This window comes from Acomys minous, assembly GCF_964271855.1.
Source record: "Acomys minous genome assembly, chromosome: 13".
NCBI classification, from domain to species: domain Eukaryota; kingdom Metazoa; phylum Chordata; class Mammalia; order Rodentia; family Muridae; genus Acomys; species Acomys minous.
In genome coordinates, this window is record NC_140495.1 from 32,764,416 (window position 1) to 32,784,707 (window position 20,292).

The following is a 20,292-nucleotide window of genomic DNA, read 5'->3' on the forward strand; positions in this document are numbered from 1 at the left end:
TGTTGACGCTTTGGGATCCGGCTGAGGCTCTGCCTTCCAATTGCTCCAGGTTCCAGCAGCAACTTTGGTGGATTTGCTGGTCTGCTGAAATCCTGCCAACTGTACCAGGGGAATTGCTCCCAAGAACTGAATCCAACAAGGTCTACTTCCCCTGTTCCCATAAACCTCCTTCCTCTCCTATCTAGGGTGGGTGGTATAAACATTAAAGAGCCTCAAATAAAGTAGGTTTGGAAAAAGTGAAGCCTACATTCCTCCCTCACAGAAATATTGCATTTAAAGTAAATGTTGCAATTTGGAGGAAAATGCCATATAACAGACACTTTGACTAACTTCATTTGATAATAAAACTGGGCCTAAGTTTATCCAATTTATTATAGGTCAGCTGTTATATTTTGTTCTTTATCCATTTTCTTTTTTATTCTTCACTACAAATCTATGAGGTAGCTATTATGACTATTTCTCACATTATAAAAGCAAAGAGAAAAGTAAATTATTTACACAGTCACAGAGACTGTAACTAGCGATAGGATTCTGAAACTGTAAATCCCAGCTTTAGAATATATACACAGCTTCTAAATTATATTTTCCCTAACACCCATGTCAGATCCTCAGTAGTTCTGTCATCCCATAAACAAACTGGTGCCTTCTGTAGCATCTATCTGGTAGAAGAGCTCTGGTAGAAGAGCAACAGGACCTGTTGCTTCTTGGCAGAGCCACTTACATTGTTATTTTATCTGGTCTCTTCCTTTCTGTAGCCACTCATTTCTCCATTTGGAAAACAGGGACAACACCACCCATCTTTGGATTGGAATGAGAAATAGATGCTTTGGACATCCTGCATATGGCTGCCAGGGTAGAATGTTTGAATGCCACCGTACTTGGAATGGCCTAAGCACTGTAGCCTCTAGGCTAATGATTGCCTTGTAGACCCCACGGACAGCTTCTAAGACCCTTTGCCGTTCAGCCTATAAGGCTACTCTGTGTCACTGGCCATGGTATGTCCGGTGTTCATTTCTGTCAGCACAGCCAGAAGCCCAAAAATTATTAAAAAGCTCAGATAGCTGTACTTATTATATAAGATATCAGGAACAGTCCCACACTTATCCATGGCTTTTCAATAAACTAGGAAATCTGATCATCTCATGATCTGAACATCATCTGAAATGTTCCTTTTGGTGGTTGATGTTGGTGGGATATTTTTAACTTTTCTCTAAGCTTTAATGAAAGACTGCTAGGTTGACGGGCGGGGGCGGGCAGGGAGGGGCTGGGAATGCTTCTCTAGGTGACCAATAATATAAGCAATACCAAGTCTGGGCAAACCTGTCAAGAGATAACTGGATAACATTTGAGCAGTGTTAAATCATGTGACAACCCCCCCCCCCCCAGAAAGGCCTATCCCTCTCAGGTTCAAGGTGAAGGGAGAGGTGAGGAAGGATGGAAAGGGAAGGAAAGAAACACAGATAGAAAAGCAATATATGGGGAGGTATAAAAAAGGGCAAGAAGAATGGACAGGGCAAATGGAGACATGAGAGCAGAAGAGAGGACTAGGGATGTGGAGTGGATGGACCATATTCAGAGGCTGAAAAGCAAGACATATAATCACTTGATAGATGCCTGGAAAGACTGCAAAGCTATAAGGAGGAAGCCCAGCTATGGGTCAACAGTTATTGTGTAGTGACATAAGAACTCATGGGTCCATACCTTCATAATCAGAAAAAAATTAAAGGGAGAAAATGTCCCCCACCCAGCCCCGGCCTTATTGGAAAGAGCTGATCTCTGAAGCTAAGCTTCAAAAAAGCCACTGTCACCAGCCCAGGACTTCCGGTGGGAGTGGGTCCCACAAGGGCAGAGTGACATGTTGAACAGGCACAAGCCTAGAATGGGAAATAATGGCCCTCTCCCAGCCTTCCTGTCTTGAGCTTAATGGCTTTGTCTTCAAATCTGCCTCACACCCACTCAGGTCCCTGAGAGAAATTGAGCCATCAGAACCCAAGACACCTTATGTGAGGGCCCAAGAAGAGGCCCCGAGGTCTCACTTTCCCAGCACTCCAAGTAAGGAGTAAGGGGCAGGAGGAACATGTGCAAAGACTTTGGCTTTAAAAAGCAGACACTTGATTTAAATCCTAAACTGGCCCTAACTTATAAAAATGGACTCATCTCAGCTTCTTATAAAACTGAGCAAGTGCTACCTCACCCAGCTGTATAATGTGATGAACGCACCCACCGGATGCCTAGAAAGCCACTGCCATGCATGTTTGCTTCCCTGGCTCCAGGAACACGTATGCAAGGACTTCAGCCAGAGTAACATCTCTGTTCTCTCTCCTCTCCAAAGGGCGTGTTTTACAGGTTCAGCCTTTTCCTTTGCTTTACTCTGACTCCCTGCAGGAAGAGTGCTCTGTACCATGTGCTGGCATATTCTCTCAATGGGAGAGGCAGCCAGTGTAGGGCCAATAGCGGACTTTTTGTTTTGTTTTTTGTTTTTGAAGACCATGCCTCATGCGTCCCAGTCTGCTGCTGAACTCCCTAAGAAGCTGAGAATGGCTCTGAACTCCTGATCTTCCAGCCTTCATCTTCTAAGAGCATAAATCACAGGTGCCACTATACCTAGTTTCAGGTGGTTGGGTCTGATCCAGGGGACTAGCAACATCTCAGCTACCTGCCAAACTGATCCAGCTTTCCGCTCCTGGTCCCTGTAACTATCTCCAGGCTGGTTCTGACTTTAGAGGGTGAGAACTAGTAGCCCCTGATGCACAGGAACAAAACACCCACTTACCTACCCTGTTACACACACTTTCTCCTGAGACAGGGACCTCCACCAAGTCTGGTAGTGTTTCCTTTTGAAGGGACACTTAGCCCCTAAATCAATCTCAAACAGCAAGAATCAGCTCGGGAGCCCTAGTGCCCCATTTCACGTATGTACCATTGGGGGAAATGTCTATTTACAACTTGCCCTTCAAGGTCATGGCAACATCCTAATTACTATCAAAATATCTTCTAAACACACCCTCTGCTGACAGCGCCCATCCTCATAACTTCTTCCTTCAAGAAAACTTCAGATACATTAGCCTTTTCTCTTATGTGAGCAGTACTTTCTAAGATGCCTGGGGGTTACCTGAACACTGAGTAGTACTGAATCCAACACATACAGTGTGATACTCCCACCCCATATAGTTACCTACAGTGTAGCTTCATTCATAAATTAGGCATAGGAATAGATTAACAACTAATCATATATAGCAACAACAGTACTGTAATAAAAGTCAAGTGAATGGGTCTCATTCTCCAAATTATCTTTCAGTGTTGAACTCACCGTTCTCCCTGGGATGATGGGACTGCCCATGTGACGAAATAAAGCAACTGGAATGTTGTAGAGACAGGCATGGCATTAGGCTAACATGTAAGGATAGCTGAAGGGTTACTTGGCAGCTGATGTATACAGTGCAGGAATGTGGGGCAAACGGATACTTCACATCAGTGGGGCATGAACTGGGGTAAAAGAAGCCTCCATCACATTGCTCAGAACAGTGTGTAACATATGTAACTTAAGATGAGTGAAATGGTTGCTTCCAGAATGTTCCATATATTCAGACTATAGTGGGACACAGGTAACTAAAACCATGAAGGGTAGAACCGCAATGGGGGTGCAGAGCACACTAGTACTCCTCTTCCCCATCACTCTTCTCGAGTATTCTGTCCACAGAGACTGACTTCAACACAAATGGAGACACCCATGCACTCCTTCCCTAGAATTTGGATGTTAGAATATGAAATAACCTGATAGCACCCAAAAAAAAAAAAGTTTTCCAAATTTCAGGCCTATGGGGGCTTCCCTGCTTTTTGTCCTGCCTAGACCTTGTTTTGTTCACTTTGGCAAGATGGACTCCTATGTCCACAGTCTGATGAGAGAGAACTCACAGAAACAACACCCGCAGGGAGGGAAGGAAACAAGACTAGGCAGAGAGTGACTTGGGACTAACATGCTACTGTATACTGTACATAGGCCCTCAGGCTGGAACTGGGGTGTCATTCACAGGAACCCTTCCTTGAGACTACAGGGCATGGGCCTTTGTACCACTACACTATTCAGGCCTCACCATCAAGAAGGGGCTGAAACAATGGTCAAGACGCCTCTCTATCCAAGAGCAATTGGTGGGTAGGACCTCAGCTCTGAGTTGTTAGCAGCCAACATCTTGGCCACTGAGGAGAGCGCAGCCCTGTGTCTAGGATGAATTGAGAACCACCTCATACTGGCTATGGCCCTGTCTAGTATTTCTTTCTCTCTCTCTCTCTCTCTCTCTCTCTCTCTCTCTCTCTCTCTCTCTCTCTCTCTCTTTCATTTAAATTCAGCCCTTGCTTGAAGCACAGAACAATAGCTGACATAAACAGACAGGAAGATATGTCAGACCCTGGGCTCCAATCTACCCCCTGCTCATGGAGAACATTCCTTAGTAACATCTAAATCAAAGCTTATCTGTCTACCTCACATCACTCCCATCCCCAAACCACCACGAGAACATGAGCCCTTATGACTAAGACCGTGCTCCTGCGGCTACCTAGTTGGAGCTTCTGCTTGACAGACGCTATGATGGTTAGCTTTCTGTTTACAACAATAAAGTGTAGACGGATGCTATTGACACTTTCCCTCTTGTAGTCTCCAAAATGGAAACAATATCAAACAAAATGGACACATATCAAGACCTTTTAAAGTGATGGACATACTTTGGCCTGCATCCTCAGAAAAACAGGCACCCTGGAGAAGGAATCCTGCAACTCCATTATCAACAAGTAAGAGCTGGGAATTGTGAAATGGGAAACAGTAGAGCCAAGGCCAACCTGAGGGTGAACTGACTTGCTGATCACCACCATGGGCACAAAGGTTCGATGCCTGGGACTCATGTTAAGAGGAGATGAGAGCAGATTTCTTAGACGCCTTCTGCTCTATTGTTCCTTAAGCACTATTCCTTGAGGAATTGACTCCTTCTTACCTCGAGGTCTAATATAATGTTTAGATGGCACTTGCCGGGGTCTTACTTAAATCTGACAACCCAGAGTAGAAAGTAGAGCAGGTGAAAAGTTGTATACCAATCACAGAATAAGGAAAATCCCTTGAGAGAATGTAGGTATAACACAAGAGGGGGCCATGACACACATGCACACAGATTTGCCAACAGTTAGCCAACATTTTTTTTGGCCAGTCTGCACCACTAACTCAACTTCAGGATAAATGTAAAAAGCAAGCCATGATCAGATTCTTTGTAGGAAGGGAGTGTGCTGATGTGGAAAGTGCTGGGTCATGGTCCTTTCCCTCGCCATGACTCCCTGCCATACTCCAAACCAAGGAAATGTTCTTTTCAACTGGAAGTGTTTAACAAAAGAGTGCCTTGTCTCCTAGGAGAATCATGTGTCCTGGTAGTTATCACAGGGCCTGGATGCGAGAGTTCCTGGAAAACATGATTACAAGCATTTGTGAAGATGGCAGATTTCTCAAAGTTGTCCCCTGTCTGGAAAAGGCCATCAGAGCAGAACAAGCACAGGTAATCCAGGAGCAAGGGACAGCTACAGCTTGGTGGGACAAACATGCAGCTAGTAATCTACTTAGCTGCATGGTCACCTCACGTGGAGACTAAACCCAAGCCATCATCATGGGAGCTTGACCAAGAGGGTGGCCAGATTGAACGAGGGACTTGGGAATGTACTGTTTACAGGGTGGACACTAACCAAGGCTTTAAGAGCTCAGAGAGAATAGTACAGCATGAGGTCTTTGCAGAGCTTACCATTAAACCCACACAACAGCTCTATGAAGAGCAGCTGGGTGTGGTATGCAGAAGGCTCCAATGGCCATGTGACAGCAGCAATGACTTCGACTAGCATCGCCCCTTTCCTACTAGAAACCTGAGAGCCAGGAGAAAAGCCACATACTACACTGGAAAACCACTCCCACTGTTGTGTTGCTATGGAGAGGGGTACAGAAACAAACAAAAATCTAGATAGATGAGGATGAAATTCGGATAAAAAATGGAGCTTAAGTTTTAAATGTTCTTTTTAAGGAAAATGAAAGGTGTTTTGTTTTGTTTTGTTTTGTTTTGTTTTTTAAGATCTGAAAGGTGCTAATCAAAGAGGTAGTGTCTTAGGCTTAGGGTTTCTATTGCTGTAAAGAGACACTGTGACCACAGCAGCTCTTATAAAGGAAAACATTTAACTGGGGCTGGCTTACAGCTCAGAGTTTACTATCATTATGGCAGGAAGCATGGTAGCATGCAGGCAGACATGGTGCTGGAGAAGAGCTGAGAGTTCTACATCTGAATCAGCAGGCTGCAGGAAGAGAGAGTCACACTGGGCCTGGCTTGAGCATCTGAAAGCTCAAAGCCCCCCTCCTCCACCCCCTTACCCCCATGACACACTTCCTCCAAAAAGGCCATACCTAGTCCAACAAGGCCAAACTCCTAATAGTGTCATTCCCTATGGGGACCATGTTTATTTAAACCAGCACAGGTAGGTTCACCCCAAAATATGTTCCGGGGAAAGAAAAGAAGTTCCCAAAAGCTTCAAGAAGAAGGGAGTTCTTAGTTGTTCCTTCTAGGAATGAGGTGTATTGATGAAACTGGAAGCAAACCCTGATCCTCATACCAACACCTGAGGCAGTTGGACCAGAGAATACGCCTGGATCAACTGGCACACCTGCTGAATGCTGCTGACTGCTTGGCTTAGACCCCTTCCATCCTACATAACTGCATCACAGGCCAGCTCCAGCAACAAAACCCTCTGAGCCTCTAAACAACTGGCTTTGATTTTCATGGCTGGCAGAAGAGATTTTAAGCTGGACCACTGGCTGTCCATCTCTGACATTCACCTAATTCCGTATTCGTTTAACATCTAGAGATCAGGTTTGGATCTTTGTAGAAATGCTCTTCCAACGTTAACTTGTATAGGAATGCCCAAGGGGATAGTTGAAAATGGGCATTTCTAGTACCTTACCCCTACAGAGTCTGACCTAATGTGCAGTCTACAGAAAGCTGCTGGAAAAATCATGGTCTAGAAAACATGCTGCCCAGAAGAACTTTCTTCTGTGATAAGATGTCCCATCCCCAGGCTATTCAAGAACGGGCCACAGTCACAGCTAGTGTGCGGATAATGGGACCAAGGAAGGTGGTTTTAAATTGAAAATTTCTTAAGGTTAAATTTACTTAACCAGCCCTTGTGATTGGCACAACCATACTGGTGAGTGTGGCTTGGCATTCAGCTACTCAGTCACAGGGTAAACGTGCAGCAGCTTCTGCGATCTTGTGAGAAATGCCGAATTTCAGGTCACACTGTGAGGCAACTAGACCAATATTCATACTTTAACCTCATTCCCGAATGAACCTCATACCAATAAAGCCACTATCCACTTTCTGAAACACCGTGGTGCCTCTTTGAACTTCTCCATTCTATTCCTATTATATTGTAGGAAAATGAGTTCTTACAGTTCCCACAAAGCATAATAGATGTGAATGTATCTGACATTACTGGTCTAGAATTGAGGGTGGGAAAACTCCCTTTGTGTATGAGAGGCGGGGTTTGGGTCTTACTCTCTAGGCAACAGAGCAGCAATAATGGCTGCTAAGCAGGTAGGGGATGCTTTATGGATGTAATGCTTGCAAGCATGGAAGAGAGCCTAGAGGTCACACTCATCAGTCATCTCCACTGTCTGCTGGCACTTACACTGTGTGTATCTACAGGAAACGGGGTTTATCTCATCTTATCCTAGATTTAAAGGATAGCAAATATTTAGGAACTATAGCAGTGTGCCTACTCTACACAGTCAACATCCATGGGTATATCAACCCAGATCTTCAGAACAATACAATATTCTTTATCTCTAGGCTTGGGTGGGGGTGGGGTGGAGGAACACATCCTTGTATTGTAATTCTAAAGAAATTATTTTTCTCGTTAACCTGCTGTCCTTCCTCTGAGAGAAGAGACTTGATACCATATGAGCATATACAGGGGGAGGTAATCCCCCTCAGGAACAGTCATAGGGGAGGGGAATAAGGGGAAAATGGGAGGGAGGGAAGAATGGGAAGATACAAGGGATGGGATAACCATTGAGATGTAACAATAATTAATTAAAAAAGGGAAAGAAATTATTTTTCTGTGATCAACTAAGCAGTCGTCATTTATTGTATAGTGCCTGCATTTTCATTCAGCGTTGAAGCATCATTTGCTTGGAAAGTGTGCTTTTTAAGCATATTATGTTTTATAAAATGCATATTGCTGACACATAAACACATTTTGTTCATTTGTATTGAGGCAGTCTGTTGTCGTAATAAACCGAAATGAAGTTGTGATTGGTAGTAAGAAGGAGAGGATAGCATGGCGGGGAAAGTGGGGAATGTCAGAGAAATTCCAGTTTTTATTGCTCTAGTCCTGCGAATCCTTTGGTGGACTTCAGAGACGAAGTCTCAGCCAGCCAGGAAGGGGAAAGAACCAGCTTCCACAAAAACAGGATCTGTTGTTTCCTAAGGGACAAGACTTTTAAAGCACTTTGTCTCTTGAGTAGAAGCCACAGAGATAAAAATAAGTTTTCCTAGAAGCTAAATTAAGATTGGCATCAGCCACTCACTCTGCCTTTTTGAACGGTCCATGTCTGGTCCTATGTAGGGTCTGTATCTTAAGGGATACAGATGTCAATTGCAGCCCATTGAGACATGAGGGTCTCTACATGGATCCCCAAAACAAGGACTTACCCACTGTACTGTGTAGTCCTTAATAGATCAACCTACCCCATATAGACAAGTCTCTTTAAAGGATTTAAACGGTGGACCAAGGCTATGTCATCAATCACACAGACATAGATGAGCAATGACTGCTGATGCTTCTGTTTCTAGAACAAGCTGCTCAGAAGGAAAAAAAAGCAAAAAAACAAACAAACAAACAAAGAAACAACAACAACAACAAAAAACTTGTGTTTTGCCAAGACGTTAGCTGAATAATTTTAAATGATTACAAGGATATTTCCCAAGTGAGGATTTTTGCCCCAGTGGTTCAAGGGGACTTTCACATCTTACACCTACAGTGACAACTGTGAAGTCATTGTGATTGGAGAAGCTGCAAAGGAAGATGATGAAGGCAAACTCACCTGCTCGGGGGTATATGGAATCCTGAGGTGCCGATCTCACTAAGAGTGGCAAATACTTATACATTTTAAAGGGGTTCTTACTTAACAGAAACCACATAAGGTAGCATGCCATTTAAAAACGACAGATTCTGTATGCCAAAGAACCATGACTGAAATAGCGACGAAGCGATGAGGGAAAGAGCCAGCTGCATCCTTTTGTCAGGAGGGTGACACACAGAAAACACTTCTCACACACTGAAGACCTCAATGCAAGCATAAGGTTGCATAAGCTTCCTCTTGCTGTATAATGAAGATGCTAAAGCCGAGGTAAGGCAGAGCTGGAGACAGCTCAGTCTATAGAGTGCTCGCTGAACAAGAGGAGCCTCCTTGAATCCCAATACCAGGAGGTGGAGACCAGCACATACCTGAGGCTTGCTGGTTATCCAGCCTAGCCTTCCATGAGCGACGCTATCTGAATAATAATTAATAATAATAATAATAATAATAATAATAATAATAATAATAATAAAGGTGGCTTGTTCCTGAGGAAGAACAAACATCTGAAGTTGGCCTCTACATATATGTACATAGATAAGCAAGTATACCCATACGAACAAAACACATACACAGAGATAAAATAGGTATTTGTCAAAATACTTAAAAATTTTCCAATCCCTGATGGAACAGCTTCTTTGACTGAACTCAGATAGTGGTCTTCACATGAAGAACTGTAGAGGAATTTTAATTCAGAACATGGCTGGTCTGGCAAGAGACCACATCCAAACACCATCTAAGTCTGTGTGATCTGGCTGGAATACAAACACACCTTTAATGGAAGAGACAGAGGTAAGCAGATCTGAGTTTAAGGCCAGCCTGGTATAGAGCAAGCTTCAGGTAAAGAAAAGCTTAGGTCCAGGCATGGTGGTACATGCCTTTAATCCCAAACAATGAAAGTAAAGTTAGTTTGTAGAGGGCAGCAGCCATGTTTCAAAGTGATGTTTAATTGAGTGGCAGAAAGAGTGACGAATCAGAGAAAGATTTGATAGAATAGGATACGCCCAACTCTCAGAAGAAGAGAGAGGAAAGGGAAGCTACTTAAGGGACAATGCAGAGAGATAGAGAGAGGAGAGGCAGTTTTATCGGGACAGTAATAGAGAGAGGGGTTGAAGAGAGAGAACTCAGGTGAAAACCAATGAGTCAGAAAATGAGATGGAGCCAAGAGATTAGAGCAGACTGCTGGAGTTAGTCTGAGGCCAAGCAGAGCAATTCAGAGACTGAGAGAAAAGCCAGTTTGACTAAGTCAGCTGCGAAAGGAGTTTGAGCCAGAACAGCTGAATTGAATCAGCCAGCTATGAGCTCAGAAAGAACAAGAAAGGGTATGCTTATTAAGCAGTAAATTGTAGAGTTGGAAAATATTCTAGGCCTAGGTTAGATTATACAGAGGCTAGAAGCTTTCTGGACTAGGTCTAGGTTAACAGAGAGCCAGTAACCCTCTGAGACAACAATTGAACGCGTGAATAAAGTTCCTTTTACAAAGGACTAACACATAACTTACAGGTAAGAAATGCTCCATACGAGGCAAGCTTCACTGATGTGGATTTTATAAAATCACATTTTAAAATAAGTAAAATAGTTACAACTCTTTGTGGCATGTTGAAAAATCCTGGCCTTTATAGACTATAATGGTAACTGGAAAATTGCTATGGAAGCACATATTTTCAAAATATAATTATATTGATTTTGAATCTTCCGTGTAAACGGCTATGTTTCATTGAAGACAAGAGATGAAGACTACTTTGTGAAGAGGACTTGTGATTGAGGGCGTGGCTCCCAGGCAGAACATCGGCCTAGCATATAGGAGGCCCCGAGCCTGATCTATAGCAGGTAGAAGGAATAGACAGGAGAGAAAGGAGGGGAGGGGTGAGGCACCGTAGTAAGGAAGAAAGGAAGAAAAAGAGGGAGGGAGGGAGGGAGGGAGGGAGGGGCAGCAACAGGGTACGCTGAAGATGATTATTTGCCATGACTTTATTGTGTAATCGAACTGCAAAATCCATGTGATACCCACACACTTTCATATTTACACAAGTGCAAGCATATTATTCAAACTGGGCTTAATGCCTTTAAAAATTTTTTTCCAATAAGCTGTGAACTTACTCTTTAACAATGTAAATGAGTCACCTTTAATTCCAGCAGACAGAAGCAGGTGGATCTGTGAGTTCAAGACCAGCCTGGTCTACATAGTGAGGTCTAGAGTAGCCAGGGATCCATAGTGAGAAAGAAGAAGGAAGGAAGGGGGGAGGGGAAGGAGGAGGAGGAGAAGAAGGAAGGGAGGAAGGAAGAAGAAAAGGAAGACGGGCGACATCTGATTGATGTAAGAATGGCAGATCCACATAAGGAAATGGATACCGGCTATTTAGAAGTCAGTAAAAAACATAATCACAAACGTGGCAACTACAACTGACCACGTTAGTGTTGAGGCACCTACTTCCGCCTGGTCCTATTTGTTGTCCCTCTGCAACTGTAACAACTCTTAAAGCTGATGAACGAGAGATGCAGTCATTTACTTTACATGAGGAACGGAGTCTTTGCTGACTATTTGATAGTGCAGACATGGAGTGTCTTCAACACTTGACAAAGTTGATCAGTATTTTGACTTTATGATTGTCAGTACCCACACTTCCATTTCACATGAATATGTAGTGCAACGTGGTAGAAATGTGTAGGGCATTTTAGAAACTGCTGGAAATTCTGTCCTAATCCCAAGCCAAAATTCAATTAAGTATTTTTTTTAAATGAGAGTTAAGTCAGCAACTCATACAACAATTTTTAAAATCAAATATCTTAACAAAATCCCACCCAATAATATACTAGTTTAATGCTTAGATACTTAGGAATGATGGTAGGAAAGAAAATATTAAATCCTTTGTTCTCCTTTACTACTATGTTTCTATGAGAGTAGAAAACTTTGTATGTATAATAATAGTAAAAACACTAGAATTCATAACACACATTGCTCTCCAAGCTGAGGTTTTGGCACACAGCAGTCACTGGCACTGACTAGTGTGATGGTATGCACAGTGTGAAGTGCACCTTTTGTGTTCAGAACCAAGGTTGTGACAAAGTCCTGTGATACAACATGGGTGGGCACTGCTGAAAAAGGCTAGAGTCCAAAATATGTTTGATTTTAAATTAATTTCCAGTCCTTGCATATTAAAAAACTTTTACTTTTGCCAAAGTGTGTGTGTGTGTGTGTGTGTGTTCCCTAAACTCAGTTACACAACTCCTATAATTTAATTAGACTTCTGTGGCACACATCTGTAATCCCAACACTTAGAAGCAAAGGCAAGAAGACTACAAGAAATCGGTGGCCATCAGGTCTATTCTGGAACGTTCCAGTCCAGTAGTATGTAATCTGTCTTAAAAATTCAAAACCAGAGAGATGGCTCAACAATTTAAGAGCCGTTTCTGCTCTCTCGGAGGATCCAACTTCAATGCCCACTAACTTAAATTAAGCAGCTCAACAGCCACCTGCAAAGTCAACTCCAGGGGATCTGAAGCTCTCTTCTGGCCTCCGGAGGTGCATGGTACACACACACACACACACTCACACACACACACGACCTCATGAGGGAAGTTGGTGCAATAGATGACGTAATTCCCAACTGGTCGAAGTGTGGAGAATGAGACTCAGTAGAGTGCTCAGCCATCTGTTTCTATATCACAACTTCTCCCCAAAGCCCAGGGACCATTGCAGAAGAGAGCAAGATTTAAGAGCCAGAAGTCAGAGAGGATCAGAGCGACAGTGTCTTCTGGAGGTGACAGGACAGCTGCACTCACACTCACAGCAGCCATGGGTGACTGCACACGATCAAGCCAGTCAACCTGGAGAGGGAAGAGGACCCATGAGCCTCCACCCCTGACTGAGGAGCTACCGTTAGTGGCTTCTAGGGAAAGGAGAGTCAGGATTCTTTTTGTGTTGTTTTTAATTTTGATATTGTCATTTCATCACATTTCTCCTTTCCCTTTCCTCTCTCTAAACCTTCCCATATAACCCTTCCTGCCTTCAAGCTCATGGGCTCTTTTTTCATTGTTATTAAATGCACGTTTTATATAACATATGTATATACATATGTATATGTATACATATAATATATTTTCTAAATATAACCTGTCGAGTCTGTATAATGTCACTTGTATGTAAGTTTTCAGGGGTGTAGCTTCTGGCAGGTCAGTTACACTCCAATGGCTAATTCCACACCTGGGAGTATATGGACAAAAAACACAAACTGTACTCATAGGATATTTTAAAATGAATACATAAGAGGACATGAATTTGGGGGTGCGTAGGAAGCTAAGAGTAGATCTGGGAGGAGTCAGGAGGAGAAGCTGGGCCGATTTTGATAAAAAAATATACTTTATGAAATTCTCAAAAGCACCAAAACAACAACAAAACTAAAACAAAACTGCTTAGAGCAGCCAAGCAGTAGCAGCGCATGCCTTTAATCCCAGCACATGGGAGACAGAGGCAGGATCTCTATGAGTTCGAGGCCAGCCTGGTCTACAGAGTGAGTTCCAGGACAGCCAGAGCTACACAGAAATCCTGTCTGGAAAAGCAAAACCAACCAACCAACAAACAAACAAAATATCCCTTAGAGTAAGATTCAAGACCTACTAAATGAGCTGGAACCCGTGCTGAAGTTATTATTCCTTCTCAGGGCCAAGAACCTGTGGCTAGCTAGAGTGTAGGCCTAGCAGAGCATCTATACTAATAAGTGCACTAAGTGGACATCGTATTAAAATAACCCCTAATGATTTACTGCTATAGTCACAGCCCATAGCCAGCTCTCCCCGGAGAAGCTTCTTCTTGCAGCAGAAGGAAATTAACAGAGACTCACAACTGGCCAATGTGCAAAGAGTAAGAGACTGCTAAGTGCTCAGACTTAAATGTTTATAATACCCCTACCCCTAAGGCTGAGGAGTCTTTGAGGAAGAAGGGACAGAGAATTGTAAGAACCAGAGGTGGTGCGTGACTTCAAGAAAACAGTGTTTTCTAGCACAACAGGGCAGTTGCACATGTGAATTCATTCTATCCCTTTCTAAAACATACAAACTTTATACACTTTCTTTCAGTATTGCCATACCCTTTTGGTATGCAGGTATTATAATGCGTTTTATTATTTAGAGGCACATTTGCTTTTCAACATAAAAAGAAACATTTATGTAGAATAAATGCCCATGGGTGGAAGGTCTAAAACCTCCCAGGCATAGGAAGATGACTAGAAAACTATGCAAAAAAGGAAATTAACAACAAGGAAGAAGAACACAGCCAACTCAACTCACAGACATGGACTGGCCTGTGTAGCACCCACGGAGTACCAGAGCACTCGTGCTGGGACAATCCAAGCCTGTGGCGATGCTGAGTGAGCAAAATCACAACAGTGAATAGCAACCACCATAAAACCCAGCACGTGAAACCAGAGGCTGCACACCATCGAAGGCATCCACTCCCTTATCAGGAATTGATCACCGTTTATTTTGTGCTGCAGTCTCTAGTGGGCCTTGACATGACTATGAATTCCTCAGAGAGAAGCTATAGGCTAGTGGAGGCATTGAACACACACCTAGCAAACACAGTGTGGGCAACTGAACTTGAGAAATCCCTATAAGAAACATATATGTACTCCCCGTCATGCCATCTCCACTCCCATATAGAAACAACATTTCAAAATCTAGGGCCAGGAACTGAATTTCTGCATGAAGTCACCCATGTCTCCATACAGTCCTTTTAGGTGGGGAGACACTGGGATTAAATGTGAATTTCTTCTTAACCACTGTTATAGACTAGTATTTCATATAGTTTAGTCTCAGTTAGATTAAATACAGTTCTGGAAAACATAGGTCATTACACCTATTTGTGCTTCTGGTGTTTTCAGCTCTTCAGGACTGAGTGGAGCCTTAGGAGGTGGAGCCTAGTGCAGAAGTAGGCTACTGGGCGTGGCTCTGCCTCCACTTCCTTTCCTTAGTGGTTCGGTCAGTATGTGGTTGCTAGTCCTTCCCTACCTAGATTGCCCCTTCTCCTGAGCCCCTCTTAATTCATAGAGTATGTACTCAGTACTTTTGCATTGCTGTGACAGAATATAAGTCAAAAGCAAACCAAGAAAGGACTGATTTGTTCGGGCTCACAGTTTCAGAGGACTTCAGTTCATGACGGCACGCCACCCAAGTGTCACTCAGAGTAGTGGGGGCTTCATCACAGCAGACAGGAGGCAGGAAGTCAGAGAGGAGCCAGGGCAGATCTAACCACCGACCCCCCACCCCCCTGCGCCCATGGCCTACCTCTGCCAGCTAGGCTCTACCTCCAAAGGCAGAAATGATGCCATCCCTGGGGACAACTGGTCAAAACATGAACCTGTTGGGGCATTTCAGACTCAAACCATAATACATGACGTACTACACTATGGTGCTCACGCCCTAGATCATAGATGCCCTAATCACACCCACAGTATCATCATACTCTACATCATCAGGGGGGTGGGGGTCAGGTGAGGTGGGGGGTGTTCTTCTTTCCAATAATTTCAGCAGGAATACCGCAGTGCATGGTTGGCCACACAGGAACAGCTGTCCTTTTAGGGGTGCATCTTAGTTACTATGCTTGTTGTTATCAAAATATTTGATAAGAAGCAACTTAAGGAAGTATTTATTTTGGCAATAAGCAGTCCACTAAGGCATTACGAACATAAGGCACCCACAGCCAGAAGCAGAGAGCAATGCGTGTAAGTGTTCAACTCATTTTCCCTTCTCACTCAGTCAGTGATACCACCCCATGAGATGGAATTACCACACATTCTGGGTGAGTCTTTGCTGTTTAGTTTAACCTTTCTGAAAACACCCTTATAAACACACCCAGGGATGTGTTTCCATGGTAATTCTACATCCTGCCAAGTTTACAAGATTAATCTCTACAGGGAGAGATCCAGTAGCTTTTGGCTTTTCTGAATCTTGGGTACCCAGGAATTTCTGGCCAGTCATTTTTCCAAGTACACCTGGCTCTTACATGTTCCCCTTTGTTACAAGAATAACATAGGCCCAGCACTCAGGGAGGCAGAGACAGGCAGAGATCTGTGAGCTCGAGGCAAGCCTGGTCTACAAAGTGAGTCCAGGACAGCCAAGGCCATATAAAGAAACCTTGTCTCAAAAAACCAGATGATGATGATGATGATGATGATGATGATGATGATGATGATGATGGTGATAAACCATAGGTCAAGAAAGCAAAGCTTTCCAGGACTGCAGCAGTTCAGTTATTTTATGATTTAACTATTTCACACCAGTAGTCATGTCAGCTACAGTAACATTTACCTTAACCTTGCTGCTGAAATAACACTGTACAAGATTAATAAGTATAATAATGCCACACAGCTTGTAGGAATTATATTTGCCTCTCATTTCTCATTGTATATCTTAACTTATGCAGATCCACTGTTAGCCAAATTGGTGTTTTTAAAGTATTTTTTAAATTTTGTGCACAAACTATCAAAGTACATATTATGTAAAAGAAGACGTATTTTTAATTGAAATACTTCCACATGCTTTCTGTTTACTTTTAAAACATACCATCAAGCACTTTGCACCAGTTACCTACTGAATACAAGAAGCTCTTTAGAACTTTTAGCCTCAGGAAGGGGACAGACACGGACACTCGTAACTGCTCTGTTGGACAATGTGATAAATAGGGCGAGAGCCACAGCAAGGAAAGAGAAACTGGAAGTGACAGTGGGGAGCCATGGAAGACCTCTTGGAAGAAGCAAAGCAGGGGCACAGCCTGGAGATGCACAGCAGTTCCCAGGATGAAGAAGATAGCACCAAGGCAAAGGAAAGCTTGCTTGCACAGGGCAGAGGACCTGTGATACTCACAGCATGCACAGAAAGACAATACAGGAGGAGAGAGGGAAGATGTCCAAAGAAGGGTAGGAGGCCCCTTACAAGAAGATATTTCTTCCACAGTGGAAGGCGTCTAGCTGTTACCAAGTCTCCAAAACACTGCAGTCACATCAGGAGTGACCACATTAGACTCGGGTCTCATCAGATCAAACCTGAAATAAACTGGAGGCAAAAGAAGCTGAGCACAAAGCCCACCTACTTCAGCTGAGAGATGCTGAGGCTTGAAGGAAATAGAGGCAAGGTGGCAGGAAGGAGCGAACAGATGTAGAAGGCATCCCGGAGGCGATGCCAGCAGGGGCTGGTGACAGGCTGCGGGTGGAACCAAGCAAGCAGTCATGTCCAGGAAGACCCCTGAGCGTCTTGTGATAACCAAATCTTCCTCCCTACAACAAAAGTATCCCTCCCTGGCTGTGAGGCCATCTGGCAATGCCCATCCAGCACATGGCAGCTTCCAGAAATGACTCCTTCTATTAGATCTGAAAGGCCTAAGGGCCAGAGACCAATCGACTGAATCGAAGTATGTAACCACAGAAGGTTTCCATCTATTCACCATGCAAAGCTATAACGTGTCACACACAGGACTTCAAGGTGAGTAAATGAAGCCATGACTAGGTGGCATAATAATATTCCTGGCAGCACTTGGTACAGATAAAATATAAATCAATTAATAACAGCTGACTCTCCATATGCCACAGCAATCAGGCCTATGACTGGACATTAAGAAACAGAGCCTTCACTCATCCCCCAATTTCTATGTCTCTCTAATACTCACACATATTTATGTTAACCTGCAAAGCAGAAAGGTCAACGTTACCATCTTAACAAACACCAGGAAGCTAAGCTGAAGACCATACGGCTTCTGCCTCTATTTGAACCAATATCCTAGTCTTCACACTCCTACTGATTTCTAAAGATGATTTTATGTTAGATATTTTATACTTAACTAAGACACACAATCCATATTCACTTTAATGGGCCACTGGGACTCGTTTTTTGACAAGAGGAAAATGCACATCTTTTCTTCACGCTGGCACAAAGCAGTGAGTGTGGCTCTCAGGTCACAGTGTGACTTAGGACGCTGGGGCATCTTCATAGAGGACTTCATCTACCCGCATGTCGTGCTCATCCACGGGGACCCGGGGACAGATCTGCTCTTTGAAGGCCAAAGCCAAGGTGTAGGGCTTCACTTCCTGATGCTGCATGCAGCGCTTCAGGTAGGTGTCGTAATAGCCCTTGCCCCGCCCCAGCCGGTTGCCGTCTTTGTCAAACCCGAGACCCGGAAGGAAGATGAGGTCCAGTCCGCCTGTGAGAAACAGAAATGTATTTGGAATACCAATGGTTACTATAACTTCAGGATAGCGTGCGAGGTTTAGTTTTAATAACATCAATCCTTTTCCTCATTTTTTAAAAAGAAACTGCGGGAAAAAAAAATCATCAAGTTGGACAAAGGGAGAGATCATTCGTCAGCAACACTGTTAGTCCTGCGCCCATCCTTGAGCAGTTCCTTGGTGTGCCCCTATAGGAATGGCGGGTTCCGGCCTCATCCACACCACTTAGAGGACGCTCCGTGGGCAGAGCCTGAGAACTTCCTTTAAGTCCAACATGCAGCAGATTATACACTCCTGTCCAGTGTGGGAGCCAGAACCTGGGGAATGGCAAATGGAAGGCCAGGAGACGGGAAGGGAAGGCAGAAAGGATGCAGTTATTTTCACGTCTCCTAAGAGCACCATGCAGTCCATAAGAGCCACACCTCTTCCTTTCCCTCCCGTGGACAGATAAGGGTAGGCTCTGACTTCCGGCTTAGGTGTGGGCTAACCACTCAGACAGCACTGCTGGCAAGGCCGACCACGGCTGGAAACCAAGGACTCTCCAGCACAAGGCGCCAGAGGGAGAATTGTTCCGAAAGCCAGCTAGATTGGCCCCTATTTCAAGAAGTGGCTGACTTCCTATAAAATGAACACACTTCCTGTTCCTGACATGCACCTGCTCACCCTACCTGCCAACATGCCACGCTGAAGAGCTTAGCTGTGGTCAGATCCAACCCTCTACGCTTGCCTGTCTTTCCCAAGACCTTCTTATGGGGTGGGGGTCGGGTAGGAGGGGAAAGAGGTGGTGTCACTGACTTTTCCTCTCTGTTTCTGTCACATTCATTTATCTCTATAGGAATGGAGAGTGTCCTGTATACTTGGACCCTGCTCCCCTAGTGTCCTTTTTATGTTTCTAGAGCAACTGTCTTTTAAACCTGTGACACACATCCATTTTCTATGATTGCTGCCTCTCCACGGCATGAAAAGGTGCCCCCACCTTCAGGAGATGGCAGTTCAGTTAAAATAAAATTTGTCCACACATGAGTCATGGGGTATTTTGACTTGACATGGTTTTTAAAGAACATGTCAGGAGTCCATTTATATCCTAGAAACCGAAAGAAGATTAGCAGGAGCAGTGCCCTGAGGAAGGGGCAGGAGCAGTTGCAGTTGTTGGGGAAGGAAGATTCGGGTACAGGCACAACAACAGACAGGCACGTAGCAAGTTCTCTCCAGCACTAGCAGAGAACATCAAAATGGGAGGACAATGGCATGCAGGTTTTTTAGAAAATTAAAAGTAGTACTACCATAACATCTAATAACCCTTCTCCTAGGTACTCATCCAAAAGAATGAAAGTTGGGATCTCAGCAGATCTTTTCATTTTCATTTTCACTGTAGAATTGTATACCGTAGCCAAGAGGCTGACTAGCCTAGACCTCCACCAGAGTAGCAACTGGTCAAAACAAACACAAAACAAAAACCATAGCACATACATATGGTAAACTATTAACATGCCACAAAATAGAAGAAAATACTGGACAGGGACGAACCATGAGGACACTACGCTAAATGAAAAAAGAAATCATATAACCTCAGGCACTATATGATTCCACTTATATTAGGTATACCGAATGGCAAAACTTTTATAAAGAGAAAGTAGAATGTCATTTGCTAGGGGCTAGAGGAAGACACTGTTTGATAAGCACAGCACCTCAGCCATGCAGGATGGAAATGGTCTGGACGTCCGTTATATGTGTTTATAGCCCAAGCAAATGTACACTACACCCAAAATTTTAAAAGGTTGCATCTCATTGGCATACTAGTTAACACAATGAAAAATAAAATATAAAGGCAAAGCCACAAAAAGTGATGGTCACAGAATAGCTGGAAGATCCATCAGTGTCAACTTCTCAAGAGAGAAGGGAGCATTTTGGAGTGACCACATATCG

The 20,292-nt window shown here is 43.7% G+C and overlaps 1 protein-coding gene across 4 annotated transcripts in view; it reads right to left on the bottom strand.

Annotated features, from left to right (window-relative positions):
- The window catches only part of MTHFS (methenyltetrahydrofolate synthetase), a 164,047-nt gene that overhangs the window by 118,484 nt on the left and 25,271 nt on the right, over positions 1–20,292 (bottom strand). For 2 of the 4 annotated variants that reach the window (XM_084753436.1, XM_084753437.1), the window contains one exon: positions 16,643–18,341. The exons of the other annotated variants lie outside the window; for them this stretch is intronic. In XM_084753436.1, coding sequence (XP_084609562.1) covers positions 18,109–18,341 — 233 coding nt within the window. In that variant the 3' untranslated portion in view covers positions 16,643–18,108. Of the gene's footprint in view, positions 1–16,642; positions 18,342–20,292 lie in introns of those variants that run through there. 4 annotated transcript variants of the gene reach the window in all.